The sequence below is a fragment of the Tympanuchus pallidicinctus genome, unplaced genomic scaffold (genome assembly GCF_026119805.1).
Source record: "Tympanuchus pallidicinctus isolate F22 unplaced genomic scaffold, pur_lepc_1.0 scaffold15, whole genome shotgun sequence".
In the NCBI taxonomy this organism is placed as follows: Eukaryota; Metazoa; Chordata; class Aves; order Galliformes; family Phasianidae; genus Tympanuchus; species Tympanuchus pallidicinctus.
Genome location: NW_026294669.1, coordinates 1,470,549 through 1,496,460, shown reverse-complemented (window position 1 = coordinate 1,496,460; position 25,912 = coordinate 1,470,549). Strand labels below are relative to the sequence as shown.

The 25,912-nt window shown below is 43.2% G+C and overlaps 1 protein-coding gene and 1 long non-coding RNA gene across 2 annotated transcripts in view; one reads left to right on the top strand and one right to left on the bottom strand.

Annotated features, from left to right (window-relative positions):
- The window catches only part of LOC128076884 (uncharacterized), a 182,699-nt gene that overhangs the window by 3,979 nt on the left and 152,808 nt on the right, over positions 1–25,912 (top strand). The window lies entirely within an intron of this gene.
- STAM2 (signal transducing adaptor molecule 2) lies at positions 3,977–25,724 on the bottom strand. Its single transcript, XM_052675228.1, has 14 exons — positions 25,569–25,724; positions 17,224–17,308; positions 15,421–15,496; positions 15,117–15,212; positions 13,257–13,403; positions 11,533–11,602; positions 10,969–11,155; positions 10,017–10,111; positions 9,514–9,596; positions 9,252–9,336; positions 8,423–8,477; positions 7,652–7,805; positions 5,942–6,111; positions 3,977–5,581 (listed from the first exon to the last, which is right to left on the bottom strand). Exons 1-14 carry the CDS (start codon positions 25,606–25,608, stop codon positions 5,353–5,355), a joined length of 1,572 nt encoding a protein of 523 aa, XP_052531188.1. The 5' UTR covers positions 25,609–25,724; the 3' UTR covers positions 3,977–5,352.

Genomic DNA, 25,912 nt, shown 5'->3' with positions numbered 1-25,912 from the left:
GCGGTGCCGGGGAGGCGAGGGGGGAGAGATCGGCGCGGCTCGGTCCCGCGTCCCAGCCGGACAGCCGGCGGCCAACTCGGCGCTCCTCGGCGCGGCTCCTCGGGGAGGGGCGCGAGCCCCGCTTCGAGATCCCTACGAGGAGCTGCGGGCCCATTGGTGCGAGCGGCGGCAGCTCCCGTTCGCGCTTTCAGGAGACAAAGATAAACCGAGAGGTGAAGCGAGCCGTCTGCTGTCCAACTGGAAAGCTGGGGAGTGGGAGCTGGATTCCCCGTTTCCCGCTGCCGTGCCGTACCGCGCCTCGCACGGAGATGGACGAGAACACACCGCTGCAGCGGGAGGTTTGGGACACAGCTGGCTTGGAAAAAAAGCTTCCGAGCAGCCAGGAAAGGCAGCAAGCGAGAAGCTGGGAGCAGCACCCAAACTTCTCCAGCACGGTAATGAGTTTGTTTCCATTCAGAGGTTACGATCGCTTTCCCCAGGCACCCGCTGGGACCCTCACGGCAGCAGCGCACTCACGGAGCTGCACCGCGGGCTCCGTGCAGAACGAGCACAGCCCGTTGAGGGCCCGAAGCACGACGGGCTGAATGCCGCTCTTCCTCTCACGCCAGAGGTGGCTTTTTTAAGTCCTTGGATGAAATGAGGCAGCCTGGTTTCTTCATCAAACACGGATGTGGGTCAGGGATGTTGAGGACTAAATTAACATTATTTCTGAATTCGCTTAAATCACTAAATTGGTTCTAGCAAGGATGCTTTAAGCATTGCTCAGTAAGTGTGGCTGACCTCCCAAGATACTGTCCAGAAAATGAATCACAGAATGGCCTGGGTTGCAAAGGAGCACAGTGCTCACCCAGTTCCAACCCCCTGCTGTGTGCAGGGTCACCCAGAGCCACATCCAGCCTGGCCTTGAATGCCTGCAGGGATGGGGCATCCACAGCCTCCTTGGGCAGCCTGTGCCAGTGCCTCACCACCCTGTGTGTGAAAAACTTCCTCCTCATATCCAGCCTAAACCTCCCCCGTCTCGGTTTAAAACCATTCCCCTTGTCCTATCACTGTCCACCCTCACAAACAGCCGTTCCCCCTCCTGTTTCTACATTCCCTTCAAATACTGGAAGGCCACCATGAGGTCTCCCTGCAGCTTTCTCTTTTCTAGGCTAAACAAGCCCAGTTCCCTCAACCTTTTCTCATAGGAGAGGTGCTCCAGCCCTCCGACCATCCCAGTGGCCCTCCTCTGGACCCATTCCATTGGCTTTGTACAATTCACATTTGTAGCCTGAATTGACCTGAAACCAGCCCAGCAGGGCCAGTGACTCCAGAAGGGGCTGTAAGGAAATGATGCAGTGCAGTAATTGCTGCCTACTAACAGCACAAGTCCCAGGTGCACTATGCTCCCTGCAGACTGTTTTAACGTCCACTCACAGCTTTGGCAGAAGGCATCTCCACAGTACAAGGATTTACTCTTACTTTGAGTTACAAATTGCTTTCTGGTTCATTTGTTTCCCTGAAAAGCTCTAATAAGCACTAAGCGGTTATAGTTCCTTCTTAGGATGTGCAATTCAATCACACTTTAGAGCAGGATATTTGTTTTCTGTATAATCAGTGTATTACCTTTTTCTCTGAGATCATTCTCTTCTATTTCCCATGTTGGTTTGCAATTTATTGGTTAACAACCGGTGCACAGCAAGGTTCTCCAGCACCCCAAGTCTACCTTATATTCAACTGAAGGTAACAAGCAGTGATTCCCAATAAGAGCAGCTCATCAGCATGGCTATGAAGTTGAGCTGCTCGCTCCCTGTGCTGCAGCACACAGGAACACAGGGAGGCAGGCAGGGAGGGCTGCAGCAGTCAGGTTCCCACAGCAGGCTGCCCACAGCTGCTCTCCTGCCCCATCCTTCTGGCAAGGATTTACCTGTGTTGCAAACAGAAGACTTTTCACCCATTTGTTAAATAAACTTTGTTTATTCACACAAGGCAACGCACACATATTGCAGATGAGAGGCCAAATGTTCCATCCAAACAGATCCCCTATTCCTAATACTGCAAACTCTATGGTAATTTTTCTCTAAGAACGGTGATACTTCAATTAACTTCAATTAACAAGCACATATCCACCTTGAGCCACAAGCCAAACAGAACCAGAGTCCAAGCCCAGGTGTGCCGTGCTGGGGCCAGCACAGCTCTCAGATCACCCAAACTGCCCCTTCTCTCTGTTTCTTTTCCTTCGCTTCTCTTTTTTGTTGACTCAAGAGTTTGTCAGCTTCACGTAGAATTGAACTGGTAAAAGCCAGGAGTTCTAAAAAGTTATTTATTCAACAGTTCTGTCACAGTGCTCCATGTCAGCAAGAGTAGTGCCTGTTATTTCTTAGAAAAGATGCATAGATAAAAATAAGACATCGATTTTCCTATCAGAAGATAATTACTGAAAGAGATTGCAGCCATGCTCCGCTCAGCCACTCCTTTCTGAAGGACAGCCTGCAAAAGAGTCACCACTCCACATGCCTATGGACATCTATGAACGAAAGCTGAACGAACACAGGACGATACTTTAAGGCCTACCTGCTACAGAAACGACTTCTTAAGATTGTAATCTCATACCAAATTAAACAGACAACGCGTGTGCCGCGTGAAGGCCCTAACAAAATGGCAGCAAAGCACACCTCTGCATGGTGATACTGCAGGCAAATGGAACTGCTGCTCTCAGCTGACTGTAACTTAGACATGGTTGCCAATTCATACTAGAAGAAAATGCATCCAGTACGGACGTTCTCAACATCCATGGCACAAACCTATCACAAGAAAATTCTCATTATAAAGTCGCACCGATTTCTATGTTAGCCATTGAGGGTTTATATGAAAGAGCTGAACTTCTCTACCACTGATTCCTGATACAAAACAGCAGGTATAAACCTAACGTAGAAATCCAAAGTTAGATAAATCCTTTGGCAGCATGTTCAGTTACAATGAGGCCTAAAAAATAAATATGATAAAGTACAGAAGTACACAGAGGAAAAAACACCACCAAAGCCCTCTAGAGACACTGTTATAATCATAATTCAATTATTGTACACTATCTACAAGTTGCATATCACAGGATTTGGAATATAAGAGACGACAATCACAAATCTGGCCTTTATAAAATTCCAGGCTTTAACAGTATGCATATACGTAGCTGTGTAGAAAATCTCAGACAAATGAGTATGTACATTATTTATATCCCACAAAATAATTAACTAAAGTGATCCGGCCATCTCCAATTAATATCCTCGACGGTTCTGCTGGATCAACGTTTGGAATCCAATCAGATCACCCACCCTTTCCTCTCATTTACTGATAAACACAGAGTAACCACATAAATTACAGCACGGTTCAGTTGGATTACACACCAATTTGGAACAAAGTAAACCCTTACCAAAAAAATCTCAAAACAAGAAGAATTTTGAACAGCAGCATTGAAATTAATTATTATTCTTCTTAACAAAGGTGAGGAAAAAGTTACCAAAATACTTCAGTATTGCAACAAGTGTCATTTACACTAAGCTACTTCAGAGGGAAGGATACAGACAAAGTCCCATCAAAAGGAAAGACAGCTTCCTTCTAATTGCACAAATTGAAACAAAGGTGATTGAAAGAGCAAGTACTGAATACCTCATTCATTCCATAAGCACAAGGCTGCAAGTGAGTAACATCCTGGTACTGAAGAATGACATAAAATGCAAAAGAAATGAAGGTGGCAACCAGTGAAGGGTGGTGCAATATTCAGCCACAGCCTGCAGTCTGATTGCTCTCATTTGGTAGAAAGATTTCATACCAGATGTGCTTGTTGAGACACATTTGGAGTTTTATGTATTTAACAAAATGCTTCATCACTTATTTCCTTGCCTTATTTTCCTAATGTAAAGATTATTACTCATCATAATAATGTTAAAATATGTATAAATATAACTGCTAAGGTGAGTGGGTAAACAGGAGAATTAAGTGATTTTTGTTTTCCAAGGCTGAAACAGTAAAAGAAAAAAATCCCACATTCCTGGAGGATAACTCACCTGTTCCTCTTGTAAAAGGAAAAAGAACCCACCCATTAAAAAGTGCATCAGGGAAGGAATCCTTACATTTCTTCTCCTAGCCACCAAATGCGACACTTCCACAGTTCCAAGGCAATTTCTTTTCCACAGACACATCTCTCATTTTCAATATGCAAGGATTCCTGCTGTTAGGTGAGGAGCACAATCCCATTGCTGCCCATACGTAGTGTGTTAAGCAGGCTTCTTTCACCTGGTTTAAGAGTTTCTCTCTGACTGTACCCAGTGTTTATTTAGACACAGGAACGGTGGCAACAAAAGGAAATCCTATAGAGGAAAGAACCCTCTGGTCTGGACAACTGCTTTTCCACTTGCCTCCCCACTGGAAATGGAACAAAGGCAGAGCCCCACAGTCCTAAGCGTCAAACATTCTGGAGTCCTTCCTGTCACCACACAGAACTACACTTCTCCTTCACTTCTACATACAACAACAACAACAACAACAAAGGAAAAGAAAATCTATTCTGTGCAAGTTCCTGGCACAGCACCTTGTATCCCGAGTACCCACACAGGCTGCTGGGAGCATCCCTTGCGTGCTTGTGCAAAGGCAATGTGTGCTTGCTGAACCTCCTGTGCCCAAAGCCACTAGAGAGTTCAAGCATCAACTGCCCCATTCCCACAGTTCCTTTCAAGAGAAACACATCAGGAGCTGCAGCTTCCCAAAATCTAATAGGCAGCACTATAACAACGCCATTTCTCCTATTTCTGTAGGTACGTGGTTCTCTGTCACAGTATCAAATCATTTTCTCTTCCAGCTCTCATCTGCTTCACTTGTGCAGCTGTTCCAATGATGCAGCACACACCATACTGTAAAGCTCACCACGGCAGCGCGGAGAGGAGATGTCTGAATCAGCAGAGGAGAGCTCTGTAAAGCTACTTGGATGGAAAGCTTACAGTGAGACACCAGAGGAGACGATGCGTAACGAGAGCAACACAGAACAGTGCCTTTGCATCCTCACATTTCTAGAAACACATAAAACTAATTTTGGATGCTTTTTTTTAACTTGAATTCAGACACACAAATGGCATTTCTTGAAACCACTGAAACAAGGGCTCAAAGCAATCTGAAATCATTTTAAATCATTAGCTCACGTAGTTCAAACTATCATTAAGGAAATGATTAACAATCAGATCCGATGCATACTGTTACTCAGCATCACCCTAAGTTGGGTTACTTTAAAGGAAAATGTATTTTGATATCTGTGACAGGTATTAATCAAAACCATTAGATTCAGCAATCTCTCTTCGTTATTTTGGAAACAAGCCTGGTCTGTTTTTAAAGGAGAGGCTGTTGATGGTAGTTGGTTTGTTGCTGTAGAACGGAATGAGGAGGAACTGCCATGGGATAACCCGGTCCTTGAGGCAAACTCGATGTGTTACTCTGGTAAGCTGCCATATCCACCGAGCCCATCTGCTGCTGGCTGTACACTGCTGTGCTGGCAGCTGTGGGGAGGCCGGGGCTCTGGGTCACAAACGTCTGGTTTAACACAGAGTCTGGTCCTGGGCTGTAACAAAACAAGACAAGCTCACATCTGGTTCTCTGATAAGCATTTTTTCTTAGTCCCAAAGCTTTCTGTACGTTTCCAAAGAGGTAAAGCAGATTTGCACATCACTGTAAACACCCCACAGTCACAGCCTCTGTGAGGGTGGTGAGGCCACAGCACTGCTGACCATAGCTGGGGGTGCTCTGTCTCCTGAGGTGCTGCACACCACGCACAGGGCCCTGGGCAGCCTGGCCTGCTGACAGCTCCCCTTGCCCATGGCAGGGGATCGGTGCCAGATGGTCTTTAAAGTGCCTTCCAACCCAACCCATCCTGCAATTCTATGCAAAGAGTAACATAAGAGTTTGCTGAAGTGACCGATACCTTAAATAAGCAGTTTGTACAGGCTGAGTTGCTCCAGAAGAATTGATACTTTGAGGCAGAGACCTGAGCTGCCCCATCTGATCAGGTCCTAGGCCATAACCTTGGGAAACGGTGACTTGGTGAACACCTTGGATCATGTAGTTCCCACTAGGTGGCTGTACAGGATACGACTAAATAATAAAAATAAAAGAAAGGTATACCTTTTATTTAACTAGCAGTAAATGTAGCACAGAATACAACTACAATGAACAAATACTTTGGGGTTCAGAGTCCAAACGAACTGATTCTGAATTTATTTTCCTAACATGGTTTTAATAACAAAACATACAACTTCTAACACACGCACAGGTTTGTAACAGGCATCCTTTATTCCATCACAGGCATCTCTTTCAAAAACGCACTGCTCACAAGCTCTGTGGTTCCTTATCTGAGAGAACAACCTGTTTGCTCAACACGCCAACTCTGCACCTCCCAGAAACCTTCTTTCTTTTTCACCCGTTTGCCTGGTCTTTTCCAATTCTCAGCACATTTTGATGCACAAACATGGCTGAGTGGGGAGCCAAGCACCATACAAGGTTTGTTATTTTATACATTTTGCAAAACTTAAGAACAGTCTCAGACTACAACAGAAGGAAAGCAAGAACTTCAGCTTCTTGTATTTCTGGTTTAAGCTAAGCCTTCACTCAAAACTGGTGAAACAAGTGGGAAAACTTGCTAACACAAGGCTATACTGCTCACTGCTTTTGAACTTGGTATGGCTGTGTACTGACACTGAAGGTACACAAGTGTGTGTCAATATTAGGCCCAGCACAGATACCATTATCTTCTATTTTTCACTGCTGGGTGCATTTGCCTTGAAAGAAGTAGTAACCTCCTGTTGCCTTTTGGCTTCAGTTACTTCTTAACCTCCAAATATAACGATATTTTCCACCATAACCAGAAGTTAAGGACACAGAATTACTTTAAACTGACATTTTCAGATCTAGCAGTTGCTATAGCAACTATTCTTTTCCCAGGGAACAATTAACATTAAATAAAATTCACTAGAAGTAAAACCAGTCATTCTAAGCTTCCTGTAAAAAAAGATCTTTAAAATCCCTCTTTCTTCTCCATCTTTGTTTTCTCAGAACACCAATGTAGCACCCTAGAGATACTGAAAATCAATTTTGTGCAACTACACCCACTAATGTAATAGCCTTCCCAACCCCCTGCCTTAGGAAATCCACAGCTAAAACCAGATTAAGGTTTTTATACTTAGCAAAAGTGCACTGCACTCGTGATTAATGCACTAATATCAAAGTTCACTCACATCCCTATTAGATAAGAAGGCAACATTACTTTAAGAGTGAGAACATGACTCAGAGCAAGAATATCCTCCAAGCTGCTGAACGACCCTGAAACACAGAATTCTAATGGGGGGTTGGGGGAAAATCACAGAAAGAATCGTTTCAGTATTCTCAATAAAGCATCTTTCTAATTGGAGAGTAAAGTTAAGATCTATAGCTTATTGCATGAGCTACTAACTGCAAATTAAAATACTCTGTTCAACTGCTTGAATGCTATTTTATTCTGAAAGCTACAGAAAGTCACCAGGCAATGTCAGATGGTTCGTAGGCTAGCAGGAAGTCTACACTTCTTCATTTTTGCTGTCATCTTTTTAAATAGAAAACTATATTAGGAAAGTCTCTATTTCCAGACAGGGATACTGACCTGCACTGAAACACCAGAAGATGTAGGAGGGTATTGTGCAGGATGGTGGAGTTTGGAGTAGGCTGAATACATCGGTGTTTCATTCATCAGTTTGTTATAGAGCTCCAGAGCTTCTAGAACTTTCACATTCAGTTCAGATAATTCGGAATGTTTTCTGTTTCAAAATAAATACATGCAAACACTAAGTTTCTTCAACATCTAGTGTCAGATAGTAACACAGGAGTGATTCATTAAAGGGATTTGAGTATAAGAGAAAAAAAATCTTCAAAGGTAGATGGCAGATTTCTGACACGTCTGTACTGCAAAACTTCCAGAACCTACTCTGCTTCTTACACCACTGCAATGGAAGAAAGGTCAAAAAGGTGAACAACAATCCTTCCCTAGTCATAATAAAGCAGCAATTACCTTTTCATCATTAAATATTCCTTATAGAGTTTGAGGGAAAAGGGGGAAGGTGCTGTTTGACCAATTTTTCTTGCACAGAGGACAGTGAACAGCAGACTGAGAACATCTAGACAGACTGCAAAAGCCTACAAGCAGTAAGTGCTAATACAGAATGCACCCAGTAGCTTGTGCAGAAAGTCAGGAGAGCAGCAGTCAAGCCTCAGTACACAAACAGGGCTTCTGTATCTAGGTGTCAAACACCAACAGGCAGAATGGTAATTGTTGCAACACTTCCTACCTTGGGAGATGAAGGAGAGTATAGAGGAAAATGAATACAGTGGCACGACTTGAAGTATTGGTACATTATGCAGATACATTATGACTCACCTATCTATCTCTTCCAGTTTTTCATCTATCAGTGGACCCATCTGCTGACAAATAACTGTAGAGACAAAAGAGCCAAAGCAGTTAACATCCTGCACAACTGATTTTAAAACGTAACCAAAAAATACTTTATCCAGCTACACTAAGAAAGCATCCAAAATTAGAGGGTGGATCTAGTTGTCACGGCAGTCCAAATCCTCCACCCCAAACAAAGAAGGAAAATACTTTGCTTATTCTGCTTTGTCATCCTTCATTGTCTCTCCCTCTCCAAACAAAAAACTACTGATGAAAGTTACACAAAGTTCTGCATTTCTGCTTGCCACACACAAGGTCTATGACTTACCTCTTACTGGAATCCCTGGACTGCCTATGAATCTCCCCAGATTGTCCTCCCACCTTTTCCCCCCCCGGAAGTACACTTAGTTACTCCTATATGCTTCGAACTGAGCTGATCATAAATGAACAGAACTCCCCCTTCCCCCTTAGCAAGCTGTACTTTCTTATATACAATATATTTTTAATATACAATAGTTTATTTTCTAGAGCTTAGATAGGTGGATAAATCCTGCAAGGATCAGGCAAAGCACTCTCACTAGAAGTAAAGCAAATTGCTTGGTTAAACACGGAGTTGGCTTGGCAACTATGAGAAAATGCAGAGGCATACATATAGCTCCATGCTCCAACTGTGAAATTAACCACTCTACAGCACACCAATAATACACACCCTGGTTTCTTTGTGCTTAAAATAAATACAAAAGAATTACCAACTCAATCCATGGAAAGTAATCATAGGAAGCAACACAAGAGCTAGCAAACTCGGTGCTCAAAGTACCTTCTGAGTCTAGAAGATCTGAATCAAGATTCAGGTCTGTAGGATCTATACTCTGAAGCACCTGCAGCGTTTTATCCATCTTATCCTGAAAGGTGGAAGAGAAGATTAAGGACAGCTATTTCCAAAGCGTGGCACAGAGAGCCTTTTCATCTTCAAATTAAAAGTCTTATATAAAATAGTTACCTTTGAACAGTCACTATCAAAATAACGTTTTAAACAATTTAAAATATCAGCACTTTTGTATATTGAAGTGACTGCATACCTCATCTATATAAACTGGCTCAGGTTCTGCTTTCTTAACTTCTTCTGTAGCATCCTCAGGAACACAGTTTTTATCTACAGTTGCTAAAAGAAGAACCAAGAGTAACACATCAGCAGAAAAGAAACTCTGTTAGCTTTATGCTACCTGCTATTATTATTTTTCCACCCACTCAGCACCAAACTTTTAAATATCACAGAAATTTGAGTAAGTACTTTAAGTTGGGACCACAACTATCTGCTAGGGAAGTAATACCTTATTCTTACATAAGGATGTGCCCAGTACCACAAGAAGAAAGTAACAGCTTAGAACCAAAAGATGCCATGAAAGCAAGCTACAGCAGAGCTAAACAGTTGCTTGCTGGTTTGACACAACTTCAGGATTTCTCCCTCAATTCTTTTCTCTGGCTGGTATCAGGAAGTTATGCTGATTTATGAGCCAATCAGCAGTTCCACCATAAATCCACATTTCTAATGTAACAGGTTAGCTTTCAGTAGCTAACTTACCTGCCTCAGGTTCAACATTTAAATCAGAAGTCACAAAATTAGATGGAAACAGTCCCACACCTCGATGGTTTTCACCCTTCCACCAATTGGTGTCACTGGGGAGACAGAGCTGTGTTACAAACTTGTAACATTAACGCTCAGCATCAATGACATTTTGTGCTTTGATAGGAAACCTTGATATCTAAGGCACTTCTTCCCTGCATGCCCAAAAACAGTGGCAGAAGAGAGCCCAGGTACAGATTAGTACAGCAGCAAACCCAAAGCCAGGAGCTGGGAATGGGTTGTGGAGGAGATGATCAACCAATTCAAGTTTAAGGCACAGTTCTTTACACTCACTAGATGACAGCCCATTCACCTCAGAGCTTACAAGAGGTACACAAGTGAGGACTAACATTAGAAATAATCGATCTGTCAAAGTCTATTAAATTAGAGCAGCACAAGCAAGTTCTACTCCTTAGCTATCGCTGGAGGAACAGTGACAACAGTTAACAGTAATTACTGAAGCATTTTTCTTCAGTTTTATTCCTAATACATGCAATGCTTGATAGGCAGAGATCTCACAGTTTCTGGAACTAGCTAGAATTCAGCACTGTAATGTGTGTACATATATTCTTACGACATGTTATAATCAATTAACATAAAAATTACAAGTTGGACCTACACCAACGAGTGCCTAAAGGAACACACAGAGGTAAAGAAACATCCAATCACTGGAGAAATACATGAACTAGGGAAGGAGGGCAAGGAAGGCTCTGCAGGAAAGCAAGATTCAGAATGTTTTTAAGGGATAAAATAATTCAGGAAAACGTATGTAAAGAATAGTGGATGATTAGGGGATGTGAAGAAGGCCAGAGTGACAATACACACCTGTGGAAAAGAAACCCTCAGGGGAAAAAATTGCTAGCCTAACACAGTTGCAGAATTACAACACCTTCATCTGAGTGTATTGTACCTGTCATCCAAAACAAAAATAATCTCTCCACTTTTAAAGGTGAGCTCATTGTCCTCGACAGCTTCAAAGTCATAGAGAGCTCGCACCTTCCTCAGGTTCTGATTGGTTTGCTGCACATCTGCGGAGGGGTACAAGGATTTGGTCTCCATTTGTTGCTGCTTCTGCTCTTGTAAGGACAATTCAATAGCTACAACGAGGAGGGGGAAAAAACAAGCAGTTAAGTCTACGTATTTTATCCCTCTATAGAAAGGTTTTTTGCTTTCCTAACCAGAAGAAATACATATTTTAGCATTATGGTCTGTGCAAGTTTAAAATCTTTGTTTGCTCCAAACTACAACTGATGTTTTATATTATGACAGCTTTACTCTGCACTGCAATAGAATTAAAAGACAAGTGCACAAAAGTGCACAAGAAACATTTCAAAACCAAACTTCAATCCTCAGCCTGCTGAGCCCTTGCTTTCGATTCCATGCAGCAGAATAAAGTCCAGCTTCATATTTCTATGCATTTTGGCCTAACAACCCAGAGCACAAGTCAAACACAAGGCTGTGACTAGTAATTTACCTTTAGCTATATCTTCATCCTCTTTGTTTTTGCTCGATGAAGAACCATTCTTAGCAGCATTTGTGGTAGCCTGCAAATGTATTAACAATAGAATAACTTCACGTTAACAAAGGGGGAAGAAAGCTCTATAATTATATACTTAAAAAAATTAGTAAGAAGCTGTTCCCTGTTAGCTGCCTATTTTGAGCATTTCAGAACTGACCCAGGATGATTTTCTACAAGAGAAAAATTACTTCACTGTGGAATCTCATCCACATTTAGTTTTCAGAAAGGAACAAAGTAAAATAAATAATCAGATCTCATTTATTTAAGGATTTCATTTAAATAACAATGTTGGTAGCATTACTTAGATGAAACAACTCACATTTAAAAGACTTCCCACCTTTGTCCTCCACCTCACCCCTCAAAAGGGAAGAAAAGCTCTCTGCAGTCCCACGTTTGTGAAGTTGAGTTATTAACCAGGAGGTGGACTTGCTAAAAGGAGATTTCTCTCCACATGACAGCTAATAGCTACCCTCCTCCTCTGTTTTTGGAAGAGTGAGAATGAAGAGCACATGTCTATCAAATTGAGAGCTTCTGACTTGAATAATCTGAGTCTCCACAAGAGCATAATGAAACCCTTCACTTCAACAGGGCATCTTTGTGCAGGAACAAACAAACCAGTTCCAGATACTGGGATTATCGATGGTTCTAGGAACCAATTCTGTACAACTACACTAATAACCCTCAGCTTTGTTTTTTTTGCAGTGAAGCGTATGATGCAGAGACATCAAGATGTCATTTTTATGTGCATCTGTAGGAAGAAAGCATAACTGGTTGCCAGCACTCTCCATCTTCCATGTTTCTGCCATATGTTTTAACACTTATCCTAGATTTAGAGGTGAAAACATCTTTGTGGAGGAAGGAAAGATTGTAGAATTTAAAAAAAAAAACAGCACACAAAAAATCCACCACCTGTGTTTAATACATAGAAATGTGAACTTCATGGAAGGGATACGTAACTGAAGGTATGCTTCTGATTTTAAGGACTGTTCTTCACCAAACTCATTTTGAAGATAATATTTAGAAGCTTAAATAATAAAGCATTAAAAAAAAGAAAACTTGTCACCATTACTGCCAGCTGGATGATCAGACACAGCATGCCACAAGTAAAATAAAAAGAGCAAGTGAGGTCAGGGACTGGAGCACCCATCACTGCAGAGATGGGCAACTCCTGACATGGACAAAAAAACACAAACAAGAAATGGGGACTGAGAAAGGAAAGCATAGCACAGAACATCATTTCCAAATAAAATGTCTCACTTTCAGATACTGCCAATTGTTTTGCAAGGCTCTGTGAAGGAAAAAACAACAAAGAAACGTGCTCCAAGTCAGCCATCAGAACCATGAAACACCAAGTACAAGGGGTGGGTGTAGGACTGCTTTGATTTTTGAGGTATGACAGGTTGATGAAACTCTAAAAAAAATGTTGATCTGAAGGAAAGACAGATCTAAAATGAAACAATTCAAAGACAGTAAGAAATAACCTTTAGTCTGTTCTCACTTTTCCTCAGTGGGCAAGGAAATTAAGAAGTAGAATGAAATAAACCTTAGTGTCAGGAGGCAACCAGACTATAACAAGGGTCCTACTTCCCTCTGATCAAAAGGTCCATGCATGGTTTCTTCCTGCTGTTCACTGACAGAGGTCTAACAGGAGAACTGTGTATTCCTAATTGAGCTTTCACCTGTGATCCAGCTGCAGGAAAAGTGACACCTTCTTCTTTTAAAGATTTAATAGTTGCAGATATTAAGCTACACTGTGGGTCTTTCTGAAATTCTTCTGACCACTCCACCATTAGAGTTTTCAGCTTCTCACTGACTTTTGGATGAGCCTAGAAGACAAAATTGCATAGAAAGGGATGCTTATGCTTTAAAGTGAGCAGGAATAGTTTTCAAACATTGTTACCAAAACCATTTTACTATAAATATCCGTAACTGTCTTGAACAAAATGAGAATTGAAAACAACCTAAATATATATATGCAAATTTTACATGTTAATAACCTCATGCCAAGAGATAACCCACCTGCAGAAGTCAGCCATGCATCACTGTGATATGGCTAAAGGACACACTTCTGAGCATACCTCAGCAACACTGCACTGGAGCTGCTGCTAATCTCATAATGGTCTTAAAAACACAACAGCAACAAGTCTGACTCTTCATTGCAGCAGCTACTACATGTGATGGCTATGCCAGCACTACAAGGGTCAAACACAGCCCAAAGCACTTCAGACTCCAAACACTTTCTGCTTTTGTTTCCAGCTAATGAAAAGACTATTGCCTAAACCCAAAGTAAGCAAACTAACCACAGGCTGATGAATAAGATTTTTGGAGCTGGTGGGCCACCTCATCTGTACAAGGCAAGTTAAGAAGATACAGAGCTTGGGACCACACAGCTGTGGTGTACGGCCCCGACTTCCCATTAGAGTGCACTTCAAGTCACAGGAAAAGCCTGTGGCTCACAGCCAAACACATGCTGAGCAGCAAGAACAGCAACAAGTTTGGGCTCAAGCTGGCATTTATTTGAAAGAAGACATTCAGCCCAGTAGGTTCATTATCAGCACAAAGGTATTTGTTACACTTGTCTGAACTAATTTTTTTTCAGAGAAAAGGGAGAAAGCATAAATTTCACAGGCCCTCTGATGATTATTTCCACAAATGGGTCAGGGACAGAGGAAAACACAAGTATTTCCCAACAACAAAATACATTATGCTCCTGTGGGCAATTCTTCAGTGGGATTTAAGGTTTGCTTTTACATTCACAAGCACTGTCAGTCCATGAAGGTCAATGTTCTATTTCAGCATGGACTGTGGCTAATGAGAATGAAGGGGAGGACTTCAAGACCTATTTTTCCACAGAAAGGGAGAAACAGAAGAGCTGTGAACTCATTTTGCTTCCCAGCAATTTTATTAAGTTTCCTTAATTGCTTTGCTCAACCTCTGATGTTTTCAGGCCTCCCATATACTTGAAGTCTATCTTCTTTAGCCATTTTTGTCTTCAACTGGAGCAATAATTATGGGAAAGCTGCTTCTGCTTATTCAATTCATTATATCTGGATTTAGATCCCATCAGCTGCACCATTTCGGTCTTCCTTTCTTGATAACCTCCTCATTCAGCGTTCTTATAATCTCTAGAAACTAAGAGAGCTGTCTGATGTCTTCCTCTTTTCTGTGTCCAAGTATAGTTTTCAGTTATCCTTGTGCACTTCAGCTTATGAATTTCATTAAAGCCAAATAACTTTCCAAAGAAAACTACTTCACTATGATCAAACTAATGTAGAGTCACAAATCTTAATTAAAACTGCTCATGCAATTTTTGGGAGCTGATAGAAAGTATCAGCCTTCATTTGCTTAACAGTAGAAATGAAAACACACGAATTCCACTGATGAGACAACCAGCCAGCAATATCTGCAACTGCATCAGAACTAAACATCATAGCATATCAACTCAAATGTCTGTTTTGCCAATCCATTATTGTGCTGAGAGAAAGCAAAGCAGTGATAAAAATAATTTTACCCCACTAGCTGAAGTTATAAAAGATTACCTTATTTATTATACCTCGAGCTTCACTAGCAAAATCACGAGAACAAACTTCTAAGTGAAATATTCTTCCACAGTTTGATACACAGGCTCCTAGAAGCTGACAACAGAAACACAGTTACAAAAATGTCTGACAACAATATCCAAAACAAAAGCATACAGAAAAATTAAGTGTCACCCTTTGTTCAGCACATACACCCTCACTGACTTCTAGTGAAAATCTGACTTCTATAGAAGCTTATGACTGATCAGGACACCCTTACATGAAGAAACACAGCAGTTCTGGAAGATAGTGATAGGCTACTCACTGTAAGTGCTTGCAGGGCCACATGGGGAACTTTATGATTTACTCTCCTCATGATGGCTTTAAGGCAATCCTTTGCCCTAAAAGAAGAAGAAGGTACTAGTGACAAATATGACTTTGTAGAACAGATTTCACAGAACACAAATATCTGGTAAACAAACAAAACTGGCTCTGCTGAAAAAAAGAACATAACCTAACCCATACTTTTTGCAGAACGGGTTTGGAAGAATACCAGCACATCACTTGTTCTTAGAAGTGTACTGGATTGGAAGACTCCATTATTATGCTGGCATTCAATATTGATTTCCATAAAAGTGACAGAATAGGTCACAAAGAGAGCAGCCGCCACTAAGCTGAGGAAATGGATTTGAAATAGACAATGAAATAAATGTCAACATTAAAGAATTAAATCAAGAGGGCAGCAGTGATTAAATGGTTATTTAATTGGCTACGATAAAGGCTCTCTACAGATTGAATTTCAAAGCCATGTTCACAGGTTGTTGGCTCCTGGGTCCCATTTTCAAGACACTTAAGATACATCACAATTTCTTAATCTGATTCAGTAAAATTTGAGGTAAGTATTGAATAATAATTAACAATTCAAACGTCACTCTGCTAAGGAGCTGCATGCGTGAAAATGAGCACTAAAGGCACATAAGGGCTACAGGAGCTGATGCATGTGTTATTTGTGCTCACTCAGCTCACAGTACAGTTCTGAGCAGGAAAATTAGGTTGCTGTTGAAAGAAGCTGTGCCAGAAGCTCCTCTGTGCACAACACAAGCACTCCAGACTCCCAGAAAGCCACAGGGTCAGATCCAGCAGCAGGTGCCAAAGAAACACATGCACCACTGTCATTGTGGATATTCAGTTCAGAAGAATTGATGAAACCTGTTCTGAAGGGGAAAGAAAACCTCCAAATGTTCCACTGGATGGATGCGGTGGCCTCTGTACCAGCTACTCTGGTCCACCACTGCAGTCCTGGTGTGCTGAGTTACTTGCTGATGTACACACAGCCAGAGAAGTTTAGGTGTAGTTCTAACATTGAGTACATCTGCCTGTAATTCATGACCTTCAACAAGTTCAACGTACTTGTTGTTCAAGTATGTACTCATTTAAGGGTAGCCAATAATCCTTCTTTCTTTCCAGAACGCATAAAGAACTTTCTCAATGTTGTAACCTTAAATATTACACCTAAGTTACAAAAAGAGAGAAATCTACCATCATTTAGGAATTCAAGATACGTTCTAGGTCAAGATGACTACAGATTCTACAACATTTTATAACTCAGAAAGATCACCTTAACTTTTATCAATTATAAGATCACCGAATTACCACTTTTGTGTCAGTATTACCACAGAAGGTAAACACCGATTAAAACTGAGTACTGATCCCAATTTCTACTCCTTTCTTCTCCTCCATCAATCCCACTCTTCCTAACGAATAAGCAAATTCCCCATCATAACTGCTCTATGTGCTTTTTTCCCTGCAAAGAAACTAGTTCACGTTTTCCTACTGGCAAAAAAAAAATACTGCAAAACGTATGTAAGATTATTAAATATGAATAATTTGGTCTACTGTGCAGAACTTCCTAAAATTGGAACACACTCAGCATCTACCAAGTGCTCTACTGGAAATCCTGCTGGAATATTTCTCTCCAAGAACTTTAAAGCCAACCACACACATCTGTGGGGCTCACAGAAGTGCTGGAGCTGTAGTGCTTTCTGTAGCTGAGTACAAGGAGTGTTTTGAGATGTGTTACTTCTGAAGCAGTATTATTCACATTGTCATGATGCCGAGTACAGCTTACCCATTGGGAGTACTTCCAACTTTGTCACATATGTCCATAATAAGACCCCAGTCCTCACTGGTGTTGTGTTCGTTCGTAGCCTTTTCTATAAAGAAAACAGGATTGATTAAGCATAATACTCTATTAAATACAGACTCCTGCAAGCACATTCTTTGACAGTCTATGAAAAAAGAAATCCCACATAGAAGATATCGAGATTAGTGTTACTGCTTGGTATTTTATAAAGTTCTTCACACAGGAAGAACAGTACTGGAATAACAAGTGCATTCAGTATTTAAAAGATCTGAAAAACAAAACAACTCGAAGTGTAATGTTATTGAAAAAGAAAACTGCTTCTGCTCAGTTTGTTTAGTTACTCCAGGTTTAGGTCAGAGCCTTAATTTAGAGCCTGCTCAAGGTCATCTCATCTTGGCACTCATGATGTATTCCACGTGGGTGTTCCAAGAGAATTAGATAAATCTCTTGAGGACTCTAAAGAACAAGATCTTGTCCTTAGGACAGCTTGCGAGATTTCTCTGGACATCCAAACATCACAATGAGTGTCATGAGAAATCACAGAATGGCCTGGGCTGCAAAGGCCCACAGTGCTCATCCAGTCCCAACCCCCTGCTGTGTGCAGGTCACCAACCAGCAGCCCAGGCTGCCCAGAGCCACATCCAGCCTGGCCTTGAATGCCTGCAGGGATGGAAATGAGATGGAAGGGTTATAAAGGTCCCAGAAGCAGCCAACAAAACAAACCACCCTTTCAAAAGCATGCAACTCTACTCAATACTTACAGCATTTTAATCAATATATGAACTGATAAAGCTTAATGTTATTTATTTCTGCCATCCCTTTAAGTTTTTGATGTTATTTTCACACCAGGTTAATACTGCAATAGCATCAGAATAACTCACAAAAGAAAATATTCCACATATCCCATTTGCTGCCTTAAGTTTAATTTTACTGTGCCACTTTAATATTCTGACTGAACTCACAGGCTTCTATATCCTGTATTAATTCCATCAGAACTTCATAAACAATCAAGAGAGTACCTTAATTGTTACTTTAACAACATTCGTCTCAGCCTGAGAAGCCACAAGGTCCCTTTGGGACTGAGCATGTAAAAGGCTGCTTAGCAGACTAAAGCAGAACGCAATGGTCCCTCTCTATTAACGCGATGGTGTTCTGTGATAGGAGCTGTTTCCAAATTACAAGGTTTGCTGACAGCAATCCTGCCTCAGGACAAACCCATTTCTGGATGTGCAATTAAGCAACTCTTCCAATAATCAGCATCATTACTTAGTTTTATGGTCAAAAGTTGTAGCAATCCTTGGCTGCAGAATGGCTTCCACAAAGCAAACATCAGCACAGCAGCGCCCCTGAAAATCTTTTATTGCAGGTGGAAGCATGGAGAGCAAAGAGGAGGAATGGAAAGGTGCAATTCTGGCCCTACATTATCCTCACAGTCTAGAATAACTAGTTAAGGAAAGCAAATGCTGTGCTGAAAGCATGTTCCTACAGCTCTAACCTTAAAATACTTCTCCTGGAAAGACACAGTTGTTGAATTTTCTTATAGGTACATTGATATTTTTAGGACAGAACCACAAAATTCATCACTCGTTCTTGAAACTAAATGAGCTCCTGCAATTTTATACAGTTTAAGGTGCAATTTAGTGGAAAAAAAAGAAATCAGAAAAAAAACAAAGAGTCCCTACATGCACAACACTTCCCGGCTGTGTGAGCTGAATGTGCAGAACAGCAGAGCACAGCGCTGGGTGCACACAGCACAGCCCGATGCTGGCTCCAGAGCTCTGGCAGCTCAAGCTGCTTTCTAACAGCACACCTCCACCCCAGCAGCACCAGCCCTTCCAGCAGAGCCCATCAGTCACACGAATCCATCTCATTGACAAGAGCAGCTGTCAGCTGTGCAGATAATGATGACAAATGGCACCAATACCACCAGAACAGAGGCGGCGCGTTATTTAATCCCGCTGCCTGCCATCAGTCACACTGCTACGAAGCCTGTCTTCCTCTGAAATTCCCAACACCGCATTTTGGTTTTTCCCAACCTCAGCAACGCCTGCTGGCTCAGGAGGATGAAAGCTCACCTGCAACACCCGAGTGTTTTGGTACAGGTGGGCACAACTAGCAAGCAGGCCCTCCGATGGGCACTGCCAGGGGTCTGTGCTCTGTTCATCACACACACCACTACACTTAGGCACAAAAACATGTAGAAAATTCAAAGCAGCTTTGTTTATAAGCCAGTGAAGTGCAAGCTTGTAAGCCAACTGTGCAGCATAAGCAGTGCTGAACCAAGCACTTCTCTTTGTACACAGTCACGCAGATCCAAAAAAAGTGCTCGCAAAAGCATGTAGTAATATTTTCCTGACACGTAAATGCATGGATGTGCATCAGACTCCTCCTTACATCCATGTTCATTGCTCTAAGAGCAGATGTGGTCCTGCAGGAAATAGGAAGGCTGCCCCATGGCAAACTCTTACAACTTCTGAGGTTTTCCTCCTTGCCAGCATGACAAATTTAACAGCATCTGTCGCTTTGCTTATCATGAGCTCCAGCTGAAGAACAGTCCCAAAGGATAACTACCTCACAGATGCTAGGACACGGACTGTGATCAGAGGAAACAGATGTGGGGAGATGCATTTTCCAACATTTCCTCTGTGCTAAGGGAATATAAAGAAAAAAGTCACAACTTATGCTCTGTAGCTCTCCAGCTGAAGAGGAAACACTGAGTTCAAGCTTAGTTCTGCACATGATGGTAAAATTATGATATATTTATTTTTACTGCCAGTTTGAACACTAAAAAAAAAAAAAAAAAAGCCAAACCCTACCACCACCCCCAACCCATAATTAATCACTTTCAACTGGATCAGTTCCCTGATCTGATTTGCCATGCAGCTGCATGAGAAATCATGCCAACGCAAGCGAGGAGATAGCACTAAAACGAGCTGCTGGGGAGGGGATGGGAACTGCTCACTGGTATTACTGCCAGTAGAACTGCCTTAAAACACAGCCACCTGCTCCTCATGGAGGGAAGGCAATGCCTCAGCATGGGGGGCTGCTGGAGCTTATCTGGGCCCTCCCTGCACCACACAGCACCTGGGAGGACATCCCAGCCCGACAGCACCCATTCTGCTTCCCTTATTTCCCAAGAGATGAGCAATACACAGAAATAACACCAAGAGGCAGGTAAAAAAAAAAAATAAATTACTATTCAGTGTGTAAAAGAGCAGTGCGGCAAACCTCCAAAAGCATTCCTGGTCACATCTCATCAAACACCCAGCCCTCCAGCTCTAAAGATCTTGGCACAAGGTCAAATCATGTGTGCAGATCAGCAATAAGCGAGTGCTGGTGCACGGTCACTGCTACAGGCTTGGATCCACACGCACCACAGCAGGAAGCAAGGGGACATCACATGAGCAACTGGGGGAACTTCCAGCACGTATTGTGAACATGACAAGAAAGAAGGGCACTGGGAGAACCTCGCAGCTCCCAGGCATTCCTTGGTTGCTCAGCAATCCCTGCCACCATAACAGCACAACACCACGTCCTACCAACACGCAGCACACCTCTCACTGACCAACACTGCCAGAAATCTCCATCCCACATAGTGCACACCATGCAGCCCTGTTCTGCTGCAGCTCAGCCTCTACATGCTTTGCATGCACAGCCTCCACACCTGCAAAGGATTTCGTTATCTCCTATGAATTCCCTTGAGCAAAGCCTGCCTGCAATGCCAAACCACGTGTAAGCCAAGAAAACAAATACAAGAACATAGCTGTTTCTTTCTTCCTTCTGTCAACTTTTATGCTACAGAGGGAAAAACAAGCACTCAAACACTGATTTTGCAAACAACCTTTCAGTTTGCTTTGCTGTTCGTTACAGCCTGATCACTAAATGACAATTTTCTAGAGACTGATTTGCATCCTAAAGTGATGTGAAACAGAAGCTTGTAGGGACACACATATTTCAAGTTTTACTCAGTGCCATTCTGTGTATGTAAAAACAGTGTTTGTGTAATAAAAGTGAAAGATTGGGGAAAATAAATTGAGAATTACTCCACATTGCTGGTTTTCTTTCCCCAAAGAAAAGCCAGAGCCACATAAATGAATTTCTGGAAAGCAGAAATTTAATCCTGCACACCTTCTTTTGCTTACTTTGCCCTCGTATATCCAAATCAGTGAAAAGGCAAAAACATAATAACCTAACTTTTACTTACTGATTAGAAAGGTGATCACTACAGACATGCAGTGATCAAGGCAGGGCTGAGGCTGGAAGCAGCAGTCTTGGTAATGAGAAAGAACTGACACGAAACTACAGATTCAGAATCCAAGAATTCGTATCGTTCCAATCAAAATCAAGTCACGGATTGAAGACTTTTAAAAGATTTAAAGAAGAGAAAAAGACCTGAGCAAGAATGAAAACCCCTCGCCAATTAGCTTGTCCACAAACATTTGCAAGACCTTAAGCCAAACATTAAAAGACACTGAGATGAAATGGAACCACGGTGAATTTCAACAGAACGCAGCTACTCCTCAGGCAGGACACCGTGCCAAGGGTTAATTTAGGCATCAACCGGTCTGTCCAGCACTCAGTGAAACGTTTCATAGGAAGCCATGTGTGAGTTGTTAGCTACAGTTCTTGGATCGGTTCGCATAATAAGGAAGACACGTTGTGATGTAAAGCACTCTAAAGAAGGCAGGGAGCTGAACGCCTCAAGAATCAGTCTTGAAATGAACACAGTTTGGCAGGCACTGGCAGCAGGAGTAAAGGTCTGCAAAGGAAGCTAATGAAGTTGGAAGGTATTATCAGTAACAGGGAAGATTAGGATGTCACATAAGCAGAAATGTGAACTACTGATGAGTGGGTTAGACAGAACAAGATCGCAGCAGGACAAAATGCAAACTTACACAGCCAGTCTATCAAAGATTCTCGTAGGAACAAGAGGTCAGTGGTTGGAAACAAGAGGAGAAGCACAAGCACATCAAGTGCAAGCACAAGAGGATGCAGAACACCATATGAAGCAGACAGAAGAAGGCAAATATAACACTAAAATAAAACACAGCAGGTAAACACTTCAGCAAAGAACAAGGAAACAAAATGTGATCGTACAAGTTACCAGCAACCCGTGACATGGCATGCAATTCTGGATGCCATTCAAACTACACAGAAAAAAATACTTCCTACCCTTGGGATTGTGTTAACAACCTCACAAAAGAAGGCTAACTAAACCAAGGATGAAAAGCAGTAGGCTTGTCCTCTACTGGATGAGCTACTACTTTAATAGATGAAGGTTATTTAAGAAGAAGGCTTGCAGTGGGGGGAAAACAGCGAGTGCATATGGACTAACAATGAACAGATTTAGGTAGGAAATTAAAATGCTTCAAACCCTTTAGAGAACTGAATACTTGTGGTATTCTCTCAACTAAAATAATAATAAAAATAAAAAAAACCCATAGGTGGAAGGAATGGAATTTCTGAAACTATTAAATAGGTTAATCTCATGGAACTGCTACCACTGACAAAGCAACCAAAGCAAATGCTGAGGAAGTAAGACCCTGCTCAGATCAGCTGAAAAGCAAACACATGAGTTTAGAACTAAAGAAAACAACAGCTGCAGCTGTGTTTATCTATAATTTCTAAAGGCCCCCTCCCAAGAAAGCTGCAGTACCGAAGGCATGGTTTGAAGAGATATCTGAATCAACCCAATTTCTCACTGCCACCAGAAGCAGGGCTCCATTTCCCCCACCGACCCTCCCAGGGAGCCCTGCTCCTCCTTGTCACTGCCACTTCGCAGCCTTTGATGAGCTGATTCAAGCCACCAAACTTCATCACCTTCACAGATGATCTCATCTGTCAGCCAAACACTCCTTTGGAATTTGCTTTCTGCTGAAAAGAATGCACTGAATCAGCCCAGAGAGCAACCCACAACACCTGAGCAGACGAGAACATGGAAGAGCTTTCCTTTCCAGTAGCATCAGGACATCAGCAGAGCTCAACTATGCTCGTGGCATGCACCTTTATTTTTCTAAATCAAAAAGATGAATGAGAAAATAAAACCTCAAATTGTAAAGTTAAAGCTCAAAAAGAGCATGAGCAGCTTCACCTGAGTACCACCAGTGAAAGTACAGAGCAACCACAACCACTAATTTGATACTTGGTGTTGTCTGATTTACTAATAATAGCTAAAGGAAAAAAGCTCCTAGTGGCAAAAAGTAGATTTTCTTCAGCAAGGGACTGTAAGATTTAGCCTCAATAATGAAATTCCCACTGCACTTGTTTAATTGTAGCACATGTGAGCAGTTCTACTCACTATGTACAATACAGTGAGTAAGAAACTACAGACATACTGACCATCAGTTTGCAACAATCTTTAGAGTCGTTGCAGCTTTCCAGTTTGGCATAGAGCTCTGTACAGCTGTGAGTCTCCAGTTCAAGAAGTCTCAACTTGTACAAATACGTCAGAGAAAGGTACACAACGAGTTCCTTGAAACAAGTGCACTGGTTGAAGCTGGCCTAGCTGGTTGCTACTTCATTTTAGCCACAGGTCAACACCAAAGTCAACTGAAGGCAGTGCCTTCAATATACAAACGTTGAAGGTACATGAAGAAAACAGTGCACCTAATCACAGAATCCTCAGAGTTGGAAAGGACCTCTGAGGGCCATCTAGCCCAGCTCCCCTGCAGTGAACGTGGACACCACAGCTAGGTCAGGTTGCGCAGGGCCTGATCCAGCCTCACCTTGACAGTCCCCAAGGATGGGGCGCCCACCACATCACTGCTCCAGTACTAATGACTGTAGAAGACTTTTTCCTTTTATCTAACCTAAATCTACCCTTTTTGAGCTTGAAGCCATTTCCCCTTGTTCTATCACCACAGACTGCTAAAGAGTCTGTCTCCTTCCTTCCTGTGGCTCCCCTGTAGACACCAAAAGGCCGCTATTATCACATCACCTCAGAGCATTGTCTACTCCAGGCTGCACAGCCCCAGCTCTTCGAGCCTGTCCTCATAGGAGAGGTGTTCCATTCCATTCCACGGATTGATTTCGTGGCCCTCCTCTAGATGCTCTCCAACAGCTCCATGTCCCTCCTGTACTGAGGACTCCACATGTAGACACAGCACTCCAGGTGAGCATTACCAGCACAGAGTAGAGGGGCAGGACTTACACTCACAAGAAGGAAATGGGGTGTTCATGCAAGCACTTACAGCCACCGCTTCTTCCTGCCAGTGTCCAGAATCCTGCCCTAGGGAACCTGCAGCCTTATGCAGAGAACCTGCAGTGCGCTCTGGGGAACTGGGCTGGGGGATCTCCAAGATCTCTTCCAGCCCCTAAAGTTCTGTGATTTTGTAATGATGAATTCTACTCATACCTAAAACCCTGGGGTTTTAGGCAGGTGAAGAAAATGCAAGTCTGACCCCAGTATCTAGATTATTTTTACTGCTTTCGATACAGTGCAATTCAGAGCATGTCCAGAGAAGGGCAATGAAACTGGTGAGGGGTCTGGAGCACAAATCTTATGAAGATCAGCTGAGGAAGCTGGGATTGTTTAGTCTGGAGAAGAGGAGGCTCAGAGGAAACCTCACTGCACTCTACAACTTCCTGAAGGGAGGCTGTGATGAGGAGGGCTTTGGCCTCTTCTCCCAGGCAACAAACAGGACCTGAGGAAATGGCTGCAAGTTGTACCAGAGAAGGTTTAGGTTAGACATGAGGAAAAACTTTTTCTCTCAGGGAGTGGTCAGGCACTGGAATGGCTGCCCAGGGAGGTGGTGGAGTCGCCATCCCTGGCAGTGCTCAAGAGGCGTCTGGATGAGGAGCTGCGAAATATGGGTTAGTTTGTGGTAGCAGTGGTGAGGAAAAGACGGTTGCACTAGATGATCTCACAGGTCGTTTCTAACCTTGTGATTCTATGGTTCTACGATTATTATGCAATGCTAGAAACGGGCCTTAAAAAACCAGAAAAACAAAAACTAGTCACGGAACAAACCGGACGACCCGGAGAGCAGCGCTGGACCGCAGCCCGACCCGCACAGCCCGGCTGAGTCACGGCCGCACCAGCCCGGCCCACGCTGCGCCCGCTTCTGCAATGGGACGCGGCGCCAGCTGGGGCAGAACCGGGGCCGCGTCCCTTCGGACACCCAGCGCGCACAACCCCACCCAACGAGGCCAATCTTCACCTCCACGACTCCCAGTCCGAACCGACGAGCCGCACACACCGCGGCTCCAAGAGGCAGACGGCCGCAGCCGCCGCTCCCACCTTGCAGGCCCGAGCCGCGGCCGCGGGCCCCGACGCCGCGCCGAGCCGAACTGTGTCCCGCCGGCCGTTCCGCCCTTCCCCGCTCGCTCACCTACATCCTGCTCGAAGGGGTTGGAGGCGAAGAGCGGCATCTCGGCGGCTGCCGCGCAGCCCCGCCGCGCCGTGTCCCCTCGCCCCGGCGCCCAGCTGTCCCGCCGCAGGCCCCCAAAGCCGTCAGCGGCGTCCACACGAGTGCCGCGGAGAGTCAGGCGCCGGTTGGGGCAGCCCGGGGGCCTCGCAGGGCCGGGCTTTGGGCGGGACCCTCCCTTTCCCGCCTCAGCCGCGCCCCTCCGCTTCTGGCGCGTGACGTCACGGGTGGGCGGGCGCCATTTTGAGGCGGTCCCTGAGGTGTGTGGGCGTGCGTTCGTTGTTTGCTTTGCTTCTGTTTTCGCTGTG